The sequence below is a fragment of the Thunnus maccoyii genome, chromosome 15 (assembly GCF_910596095.1).
Source record: "Thunnus maccoyii chromosome 15, fThuMac1.1, whole genome shotgun sequence".
In the NCBI taxonomy this organism is placed as follows: domain Eukaryota; kingdom Metazoa; phylum Chordata; class Actinopteri; order Scombriformes; family Scombridae; genus Thunnus; species Thunnus maccoyii.
Genome location: NC_056547.1, coordinates 3,275,435 through 3,287,432, shown reverse-complemented (window position 1 = coordinate 3,287,432; position 11,998 = coordinate 3,275,435). Strand labels below are relative to the sequence as shown.

At 38.4% G+C, this 11,998-nt stretch overlaps 1 protein-coding gene across 1 annotated transcript in view; it reads left to right on the top strand.

The window, feature by feature from the left end:
• Positions 1 to 3,284: 3,284 nt before the first annotated feature.
• LOC121912918 (ectonucleotide pyrophosphatase/phosphodiesterase family member 2) overlaps positions 3,285 to 11,998 on the top strand; it is a 73,276-nt gene continuing 64,562 nt past the window's right edge. Inside the window, exons 1-3 of the mRNA XM_042435470.1 lie at positions 3,285 to 3,417; positions 7,391 to 7,496; positions 10,183 to 10,332. Coding sequence (XP_042291404.1) covers positions 3,400 to 3,417; positions 7,391 to 7,496; positions 10,183 to 10,332 — 274 coding nt within the window. The 5' untranslated portion in view covers positions 3,285 to 3,399. The remainder of the gene's footprint in view (positions 3,418 to 7,390; positions 7,497 to 10,182; positions 10,333 to 11,998) is intronic.

Here is an 11,998-nt window from a genome sequence, read left to right as displayed (position 1 = left end):
TGTCATAGAGGCCTAAAGAAACCAGAAAATATTAGTATTATTAGTATTATTCTTAAGATATGACTCAAAAGGATTAATCAAACTAATTAATCTATCAATCAACTAATCAATTAAACAACTAATTGCTGCAGCTCTAGAAGACACCTTTATATGGAGCCAAAACTCTGTGAAAAAATATGAAAGGCTGATGACAAACAATCACACTTATATATTTACCTTATGAAAGAGAAAAACTTAATTAATATTGTCTTTGCAACAGGAAGTACTTGGAACTGTTGAATGAATCTTAATTAGTTTTGACAAACACAGACATGAACTGTAACATCTGCAGTGTTATTTTGTTATGATAATAAAATTACAAAGGTAGAGTTTGATACACTTATGTAAGAAAATATAACATGTTGAGTAACTTGTAGAGGGAGTAGTGAAAACATTTGATAAGCAGCGTCCTTTCTGCTTCTGGCTGCTCCTGACCTTTGACCTTTGATTTGTGTCTCGGAGATAAAAGTAAAGGAACTAATTCTTAAATCCACCTCATCTCATAGAAAAGGTCTTTTAGTAATGAGCTGAAAGATTAAAGTTTGTCATGTCTGTGTGTTGAACACAAACACTGATGGTTATCTGTGATGATGCGTGGGAACACATGAGCGATGTGGGTGGTTTGTACACATCACTGCATCGCTGTTGTTGAGCAGAGATTGAAATATATCAACAACTACTGGACGGATTTCTGTGAAGTTTTGTATAAAGATTAATGTTCCCCAGAATGTTCATGACTTTGATGATCTTGGCTTTTCACTTAGAGCCGTAATGAGGATGTCATTTTTGTTTTAGTGAATTGTTGGATGGATTACCATGCAGCATGATGCAGATAAGCACTTTGTGAACTTTCATCTCATGCAGGGACACTCAAATACAAGTCTTAGAGATCCAGTTAATACATTTTCACCACATCAAAGGTCCAGTAAGGTTTATTTCAGTACAAATACTTCAGGACTCGCAGCATCTCTGTGTTGATGGGAGATGTGACATCTCTGTTGTGTAACCAAATCCTTAAACTGGAGCATTAAAATGTGTGACGTCCAGGTGGAGACGCCGCTTTAAGTGTTCATTGGTGAGTCCTGCTGGAGTCTTGATATCACAACTTCATCCTGGTTCAGTTTTGTGGTTCTTATCTCTGTGTTTTTTTTGGGATAGTTTTGTTCAAAACAGGCACGTCTGGTTCTGTAGTGGTGTTCATGTTCCCTACTCTTCACTACAGCCGCTGTTTTATTGCAAATCAAGCTCAATGAGCAAAATGAAGAGTATTTCTCAGTCCAGTCATCCTTAAATGCTTGTTTTTCACTGTCAACCTTTCTTCTTTTGTATTGGCTAGATTTGATCAAAATATTTTACTTTTTCAACTGGAGCTCCAACATCCAACAACAACCTCACTAAATGTGGCGTCTAGCAGGCGGCTGAATGATGTCACGTCACCTGAGGGTTAGGGTTAGGTTAGGGTTAGGGTTAGGGTAGGGCAAGGGCTAGGGCTAGGGTTAGGGTTAGGGTTAGGGGTTAGAGGTTAGGTGTTAGGGGTTGGGGTAGGGTTAGGGTAGGGTTAGGGTTAGAGGTTAGAGGTTAGGGTTAGGGTTAGCGTTAGGGTTAGGGGTTAGGGTTACAGGTTAGGGTTAGGGTTAGGGTTGGGGTTAGGGTAGGGCTAGGGTTAGGGGTTACAGGTTAGGGTTAGGGTTAGCGTTAGGGTTAGGGGTTAGGGTTACAGGTTAGGGTAGGGTTAGGGTTAGGGGTTAGAGTTTAGGGTTAGGGTTAAGGTGACAGCGGTTTGTTTCTCAAAATTAGTCCGGAATTAAAGTTCAGCTTTAGTCCTTTCAGATGTGTCAGGGCTTTGATCAATATATTCAATTTTCTCTGCAATATTCAAAGTGTTATGGCATGTTAGAGTCATATCCTGTAAATAACGATGGACATAGCAAGGTGTGACATTGGAGCTAGTTTGAAGCCCAGAGTTGCAGCTTATGGTCGGCGCCATCTTTTCTGTTTCCGTTACAAAAAGCAGTGTGTAGTCGGGGTCACATTTCACATGTCTATGAGTTGTTAACAGCTCCACCAAATAGTGATTTTTCCCTCTAAACTTCTCACATGCTTTCATTTCAATAAATGTTCAAATGATCCAATATTTCAGCAAAAATCAAAGACTAGAGAAAAAGTCCAAAAACTGAAAACAGATTTGTGTATCAGAACTTTGTTTTTTCTTCTTTCCTCTCCCATTAATCATCTCACGACCCCTCAGATTTATCTGCTGACCCTTTGGAGGGGCTCCGACCTCTAGGTTGGGAACCACTGGACTAAACTAGCTAACTGTATATAAAGTAGTGTAAACTAGCTCCACCTCCAGCAGCTACAACAGTAACATGCTGCTCTAACACTGATGCTTCAGTATTAATAATCTAATGATGTCATATATAATAATTTATCAGTCAGAGGGACCAAACCACTACTTTTACTGCAATACTTTAACTACATCAAGCTCATAATACTTATGTACTTTTACTGCAATACTTTAACTACATCAAGCTCATAATACTTATGTATTTTTACTGTAGTAGGATTTTTCATGCAGGACTTTTATTTGTAATGGAATATTTTTACATTGCAGTAAAATGTTTGCCAGCCAATGTTTGGGCATCTTTATTCTTATTCTTTATTCTTCATTAAATTTGATTTGTTTGTGCAGACTGCAGTATTTGGATGTTCTTTTTTTGTATTATGTTCTAAAACTTCTTATGAACATATATTGATAGTCACTTATCTTTATAAGTACTAGAAAGTTCCAGCAGGAATCCCAACATTAAGCAGGAATTTATGAGAGACTTTGGTGTCTACTAACTTGTCCAAAACTCTCTATATTCCTTTAAGACAAACTGAAATTTGTAGAGGGGAGAATCGGAGATTATACAACCTCTCTTCTCCCTCTGAGTGCCTCTCTCTCTCTCTCTCTCTCTCTCTGTCTCTCTTTCTCTCTCTCTCTCTCTCCGGATCACTGTAGGAGTGGGTGATCAGTTCAGTGCTGCTGGCTGTGTTGGACTCCGGAGCGACCTGACGCACTCTTGTACCAGAGCGCAGCTGTCACCATTACTTCATGCCTATTGGCCCGAGACCGAGAGAGGCAGAGGCAAAGCAAAGGCAAACAACTGGGTAGAGAGAGAGAGAGAGAGACAGAGAGAGAGAGAGAGAGAGAGAGAGAGAGAGAGAGAGAGAGAGAGAGAGAGAGAGTTGGACCCCTGCGCTCTGCTCCATCGATCTGCAGAGGCGCACAGAGGAACTTCTACCGGACGTTGGAGACAATTTCTGAGTTTTAGGTTCTTTAGGAGGAATGCAAAGAGAGGGATTCACTGTTGGAACATGTTACTGGGCAATTTGGTACGGTAAGACTGTGACAGTTTTGCTGCTTGAGTCTTGTGTCGCTTTGTTTTAGCTCTGTTAAGCGTTTCCCAGCTGCCTCCCTCCCCCGGAAAAAAAAAAAACTAGTCTTGCAGAATAGATGAATCGACCTGTGAGAGAGAGAACTGCACTTTGCCTTATATCTATGCAAGGCTTCATATTTGGAGGGTTTACCTTAAGAGAGAGGAAGTTACATAACGCAGGGCAGCAGTATGAATTATGGAGCTGCTGTTTTTTGCATTTTGCTCTGCATGTCGCGGCACAGAGGTGTATGAAGATGATGATGATGATGGTGACGGTGGATCACCTGGAACAGCTCACTGTCAACAGTGACACAGATTTGTTTACCTTGGGGAGGTAAAGGTAAACAAAAGCTGTAGGTTAATGGTTAGTCTACATGGACTGTCCTCGTTTCCGTCTGTCAGCGCGTGGGTTTTGACACGCGCTGACATCATCATCATCATCATAAATTATTGTGAAATTATTTGTAAGACTCCTGAGAAGTCATGTCTGTCATGCGGAATGAATGAAGTCAAAATGCAAAATATCTAATAATAGATTTTAGTCACATTTAAAAGTATTTTTTCATCTCCAACTGTAATACTTACCTTATAATAATAATATAAATAATAATGACAAACTTTATTTCCGTTGCACAATTCATGCATGAAATGCAACACAAACTACTTAAAGGGCAAGTTCACAATTTTTCAAGTGTGTCTTAAAACAGCAGTCAGGAGCTCAAATGAACAGTGAAACCTGTTTTTCTAGCTGTAATCATTCCTCCTGTTCATACTGACCATTAGAAGATCCCTTCATAATGCACTTACAATGGAAGTGATGGAGGACAAAATCCACAGTCCTCCTTCTGTGCAAAAAATGTATTTAAAAGTTTATCTGAAGCTAATATGAAGCTTCAGCATCCAAATGGAATGTTACAGCAAGAAAAAATATGTTTCAAAAGCAAAGAATCAGAGCATTTACAATAAAACAAGGATAAATACAATGAAATGGGATAAAATTAAATTAAAAAGACAGGATAATGCAGATAAAACAACCATTAAACATCCGGTAAAAACACTTCAGATGAAAGCAATGGTAAAAAGAAATGGGGCAATTTAAAAACCAATAAAAGAATCCTAAATTTAATACATTCTCAGACATGCAACCAATGTAAAGATTTTTAAATAATGTATGCATGTATGTTATCCTTGGTTGTGTATTTATTCTTAAATCTACTATGAGATGCAGGATGCACACAGAGTCCTGCATCAAGAAAACACACAGCGGCAGTTTCTCGCTGAGTCGATGCTAAAATAAAAGCTGTAAGTGGCTCATGTTAAGATCTGACTCACTGAGATGTTTAGAGTATGAATAAGCTGCACTGGCAGCTTAATCCAGGAGTTTCCTTAGAATTTTAGTCCAGAAGAATGTTGTAATAAGATATCACAAAGAGGAAAGATGAAAGCTCCAAGATAAAGGGACAGGAACATTTTAAACTCTATGTTGGGGCTGAAATGAATCATATGAGTCATTAATCAAACAGAAATAACAAATATTTTCAAGTTCCAGCTTCTTACATGTGATAGTTAGCAGTTTTTCTCTGTTTTATATCAATATAAATGAACATCTTTGGGTTTTGAACTGTTGATAAGGAAAAAACAAACACTATTTTATAGACTAAATGATTCATCAAAAAATGATTGACAGATCGTTGAAATAATTGCAACTATGTGTCAATAAAGTATCAAATATTCAACCATGCATCAATAAAGTAAACAAAAGCTTAACCTAAGTTGTACAATTTAACATGTGACTAACTGTGACTGGACTGAACTGAACAAGAATCAGCATGAAAACACCTGCAGCAGGTTGATGGTGAACTGCTGACTCATCACTACTGGGGTTTAAAGGGCAAATAATCACATTTTAGAAGCTTGAAACATCAAATTTTTTTGGTATTTTTGTTTGAAAAATGACTGAAACTATTAAGTGATTGTCAAAACAGCTGCCAATTAATTTTCTGACGACTCAACTAATCTATTAATCGACTAATTGCAGCTCCTGATTGTTTTGTTTATTATTTTATCTGTGTGAGCCCTGTTTCATTTCCTCATTATTTCATTAATACTATGAATGTTCGATCATGTTTTGCACATTTTAAAATACATTTTGACACGTCACTAATGATGCTGATACATGTTTATTTCACAGATAAGCTCTTTTTGTTTGGCTCCTTGAAGCATTTTAACATGATTCAAGCTCACTGATGTTGCCGTTATTATCCTAATGAGCTTTACATACGACCTTGTGTGACCTTGGTGGAAATTAAACGTTTATCTGTAGCAAGTTAGTGTCAAGAGTGGAATCACAATGCACTCAACCTTTCCAGGGTTGTTGCCATTTCTAGCTGCCTGGTGACCTCTGACCTCTTTGGTGAGATGTGAACGTGAATGTGGAGAAAAGGAAATCCTAATTAGGGCATCAGGGTAGCATAGTGACCACTTTTCCAGCACCTATTTTGGTGCTGTAAACATCTACACCGCTGAAGAGACGACAGAGTACATTTACTCAAGTACTAAACTTAAGTATTTCCATTTTATGCTACTTTGTGCTTCCACTCCACTATTTCAAATGGAAATATTGTCCTTGTTATTCCACTACATTTATAGCTACAAATTACTTTTCAGATCAATATTTTATAGGTAAAAGAAATGATCAGTTTATAAAATGTGCTTTATTATAGAAATTATAGCAGTTGTTAAAGCTCTAATATGTAACTATTCTGCATTAAAATGTCTAAAAACAACTAGACCTATGTTATATATTTTGTTGAGTTGTGTACTTACATTATCCTAAATGTTTCCAACATTTCCAACAAACCCTGAGAAATCTGTAATTTTAATCAAGGTAACGGTCCGTTTTATTTGGTCGCCTGTCAATGGCGTCATACCAAATTGTATAGGTGCACAAGAAAATACGTCGGCGTTGTGGTTGTCCACCACCGTCATGTCATAAATTGACTTGTATTCAGTTTTAAGGCACATTTTTACAATAAACTTTTTAGATCTTAAATTTAGGTTGCTTTTAACTAGATCTTTAAACTGGATGAAGGATTTTAGTCATCAGACGTCTGGATCTTGTTATCAGAGGAACAAGCTGTGCAAATGTTAGCAGCAGCTCGGCTAGCAGCCCCTCCCAGACGTCCGGTGCTAGCCAAACAGCGTTACATATGTCAGAGTTTTTACCAGTTTTAATCCCTGTTGACATTTATTTTGGAGAGGAGGAGACCTCTGCGGATAATTCAGCTCCTGTTAAAAACCTGCTGAACGTCTGGATCTTAGGTTATCAGAGGAACAAGCTGAGCAAATGTTAGCAGCAGCTCGGCTAGCAGCCCATCCCAGACATCCAGCCAGCAGAACAGTGTCAGAGAAACACTGATTTTTTTAAGCGAAACAGCTTTATTCAGCGTTTTTACCAGTTTTAATCATCGGGTCTGTTTGTTTTGGAGAGGAGGAGACCTCTGCGGATAATTTGTCTCCTGCTAAAAACATCCTGAATGATGAACACTGAAGTAATCCTAACCAGGAGAAGTTGGTTGTTTAACAGTGAAGACAACAACTCCCATGATTCCACACTACTTCACACCATCAACACACTCCGTTTTCCATTATTGTTTTGATTCAGAGACCCCTAGTGGCAGAAATTACTTATTACGTGTTTAAAATTAGTTCTATGTCAACATTAAAATGCTACATACATCGTGAATCACTATGAATATCAAAATAATACATCTATATGGGGCCATTTTTTCATTGTAGTATTGCTACTTTAACTTGAGTACAAGATCTTCTTCCCCCACAGGAAACCAGCATTTCTCTGATTAACGCTGACATGTAATCACACTGCAGTGTAATCATTAGTAATGTGGTGTGTTTGTGGTGTTCTGCAGGTAGTGGTTGTGTTCTGCCTGTGGGGTTCTGAGGTCAGCAGAGCTTATGTGTTTCAAGCCAGCCGACCTGCAGAGGGAGGAGACATGCCACCCCCTCTCACTAAAGGTGAGAGCAGCCTCGCTGTTTGATCACACACTTGATCATGGCAGGCATAATTATTATTATTTTTATGTACATTTCTTTCTTTTCAAAGAAACAAGACACTTTAATCTGTACTATTTGCACTTTATTGCCTTTTTACTTGTTGTTTTTTTTACAGTTTTTACTGTATCAGTTCTTATTGTGCAAAACCTGCTTTTTTTACATTTGTATAATAAGGGTGATTGTGTAGGTTTTAAAGATTCAGTGTGTAAGAACTGGCCACCTGATCCAAACAAACAGGGGGCAGCATATCAACCCTCCCTTTCCCCTAAATGTACCCCCCCCCCCCCACCACCACCACCACCATTATCACTTCCTGAATATAGTGTAAAGCTTACTGTTTACAGTGACTCTGTGCATCTATCTGCATCTCTCTCTGCATTGTCAAAATATATCAAAATGCTATGGAGACATTAGACACAGTGGAAAATTACAAGCAGTTGCACCACAGACATAATTTACAACATAACTCTGAGTAACAACTGAATAGGTACACATGCCTCTGGGGTAGGTGTAAATCATAAAATGTCACAGAGCTCACTGATGGTAAAACAGCAGTTTTTCTGCCACACAACATCATTTTTTTCATTAACTGACGCAATTTTATGACACAGTAATCCAGTAGAGACCTAATTTATTGATATGACATTTCAATATCAATCCAGCTTTGGTGCTAAGATGCCAAATGTCTCATGCCAGCTTGCACATAGTTGGTGTCAAAGCATGACTTTTCCATTACTACTGGTGGCTCAGGGCAGCTCTACTTCTTCTTCTTCTCATGTTGGACTGAGAGCAGACTGAACACTACAGTGACCCACTGTCGCCCCCTCAGGTACAAAGTGGTATTACAAGACAGGATGGCTAGCTAGCTGGTTAGCATGCTAACTCCAGTAGATATCTCTGCAACACAATACATATAAGTAATTTCTTCACATTCTGTTGATAACTTTAGTTAATTCTGGAATGATTTAACTACAAATTGCAAATACTTAACACTATTGTTTACCATTTATAAAAGTTTAAATGTTATTTAGAGAGATTTGGTTCCTTCCAGTCAGCTACATTTCACTACACTATGAAAATCTTATGTGAATTTATAGAAATATAAAACTAGCTTCAGACAGGTAAATTACTTTTAAATCACCCTGCTTGGGATGAATAACGTTCTCTGAATTGAATTACATTGAAGTGATATAAATAACACTATTATATCACTGTGCAGTTCTCTTCATGCAAGCGGGGATCATTTTTCTGTATTCAATGATGCTGTTACATCTGAGAATGGATATATGCCGCAGAAAACCATTGCATTGATGAGTTATGTCGATGAAATATAAAATCCAGAAGCCCATCAAAAAGCAGACGCTGATGTTGAAAAAAGTATAATGTGAATTTGGTTGTTTTCTCCGTTGGATTAAAAAGACCAGCAGCTCTGTGGCTGCGAGTATTCAGAACACCCCACACATGCTACTATGATGAGACTTTGACAAAACATAAATACTATTGTTCTGATAGACTAGAAGTTAAATCTTTCAATATTAAATTTTATAAAAAGTCAAATGTCAGAGGAAAATGTTTGAGCCCTATAAGTGAATTCAACGGACTTTTGCTTCTGGCTAATAGCACAAGTATTTGAAGCAGGTAACAAGTACAGTACAGCTCATTCTATACTTTTGTTTATTTATGTTTGTATTAGTCTGTGATTGTTTCATAGTTCACTGAAAGCAACTGAAACCAAAAGCTTCCTGTAAAGTAGGAAATCAAACTCACGGCAAGTTTATGCAAGGCGTCAAGGTTACGCATTCTGATCAGCATGTTAAATCATTGACCCATACATGTTTTTTCTATCTACGAAATATCGCTAAACTCACGTCCGTCGTATCACAACCAGAACTAGAAATGATCATCCATGCGTTCATTTCATCCTGTTTGGACTATTGTCTATCTCTGAACCGGCTACAAATGGTCCAAAATGGGGCTGCAAAGCTGTTAACCAGCAGGATGACTCACATCTCTCCTATTTTAAGTTCTTTGCACTGGTTGCCCCTCCGTTTTAGGATTCATTTTAAGGTTCTTGCTATTACATATAGAGCCCTGCATGGACCTTATCCATCTCTACGTCGCCAGTAGGTCACTTAAGTCGTCCAACCAGGACCTACTGGCTGTCCCTCGCTCGCGGCTGAAAACTAAAGGTGATCGTGCCTTTGTGGCTCCAACACTATGGAACTCTCTTCCTGTACTTATATGGTCAGCAGTCTCTATAGAAGCTTTTAATAAACTATTGAAGACCCATCTTTTTAAATTGGCTTTTGTGTCTTCTTGAGTTGTCTGATTGGTGTGTGTGATGTGTAATGATCATTTGTTCATGTGTTTCTACTTGTGGTACCTTTTTTTTTTAATTTTTAATTTTTACTCTATGTATGTTTTTATGGTCTTATTCCTGTGAAGCACTTTGTGAATTTCATTTCTGTGAAAGGTGCTATACTTAATACACTTATTATTATTATTATTATTATTATTATAACATTCATGAATGTTTGGTCCAACTTTAGTATGTAAATATAGTATCAATAATCACTGATATTTCTTTAAGAATAAAATCATATCCCCAATGTGCAGCTGACTAAATGTGCTCCTCTCCTCCCTCCAGTCACCTCAGAGTGGGTCAGCTCAGCGGGCTCCTGTAAGGGGAGGTGCTTCGAGCTGGAGGAGGCCAAACCTCCGGGATGCAGATGTGACAATCTGTGTAAAACCTACTACAGCTGCTGCATCGACTTCGACGAGCACTGCCTGAAAACAGGTCAGTCTCATACAGTGTCACCTTGCATTTTAAAGAACACAGCTGGTGTTGTTCTATATTCTTTAATTGTCAACAAATCCCATGAAAAGACCAAAAACTCAATACTTTCTGATTTCCCTGCCCTGTCTGTGGCACTCTGAAGGAAATCTTTTAAAAAATGGGTCACAAATATATTGTGTCATTCTCAAAAAAGTCTAAATAATCTCCTGAAACAGCTGGCCACAGAAGTTTCTCAAACAGAAGGAAATAGTGCGTTTGTTGAAGACTCTTTTTGGCAGCTGATATAGCAACATTTGTGAGTATTTATGGAAGCAGGACAGTGTATGTGGGATCAATTAAAATGATGGCTGGATTAAAGGGACGTGCATCTCCGTCAGCGCCAACGATCCGATACATTAAAGATACATATGAAGCAACTACCAATGTGATATGATATGATTCACCCCTATTTAAGCAGACAGCAAATAATAAATTAACTTAAAAAGTGCCATTTTTACTTAACATCCTCTAGTAGTGAAACTCAGTAAGCATCTCAGTTATGCAGTTTCTTTTTTGGCCTCTAAAAAAAACACTTGGACCTTTTACAAACAGCCCTTTCACAAGTCCTTTGGAGTTTAATGATCTATGTCTCCAGTTTACATGCATATGCTCTGTGACCCAAACAATTACTGTCTACATAGTTTAATAATCCACTCACTCCAATGTGTGGAACAATAATTCTAGAGAGCGAGCTCCACTTGGAATGTTTTGGCAGCGCACCGCTTAGCTGTAGCACACCAGCACGCCTGAGAAGCAGTTTAGAGAGGAAGAATCAATCTAAATATCAAATTATTGGTCACAATTCTGAATAATAAATGCATATAAGGGCCTCTACTAATTATATATAGATAAATCAGATTTTACAGATGCAAAGATATTAGAGACACTGCATTGCAAGTTCATCCCAAATTGTATCCGGGCAATTGCATCATGAATGTTTATGCTGGTGCATTGACATGAATAAATGTTTCCATCTCTACTGGATTAGCTTCCTATTGGGGCCCCTGAGGCAAAAATTTGTTGCCCCTCAGTTCAGCCTCTGTCTGAAACAGGCAGTTTTAGCTCCTGTCTCTTTAAGCCCCCCCCTCCTGCTGAGCCCAAAGTATATTAGTAGTAGGTTTTCACTTAACCTCTCAAATACATCTGTATGCTTGCATGTTCGAGCCCCAATCAGATCCGAAATACGTGATTGGACAACATGAACAACCTTAGCAACAAAGGCTATGGAACAGACAGCTGTTTGTGGGCATGTGTGAACAATTTGATGTCAGTTTGATGGGGAAGTAGAGGTCAATGAAGCATTCAGAGCAGGCCAACACCTCTTCCTAACATACAGCGAGCGAGTGAACTCCAGCAAATGGAGTGTGAAAAATTGTCCAGATATACTACGAACGATGGAGGTGAGAGCCGGGGGCAGAGCCGGAGCTTCTGGAGGAATAACACCCAGAGTAACACCAGATTCTGCTCTGATCTGGAGCCGTTTACTGGCGGGAGGAGAGCTCAGAGTATATTTTTTAAACTTTTGGGATTTAAAAGTGGATTTATCTTCACTCCTATCTCTTCGTCCATGTCGACTGCTGACTGGAGGGGAAACGGAAACGTCAAGGACGTCAGCGTAGATTTTGAC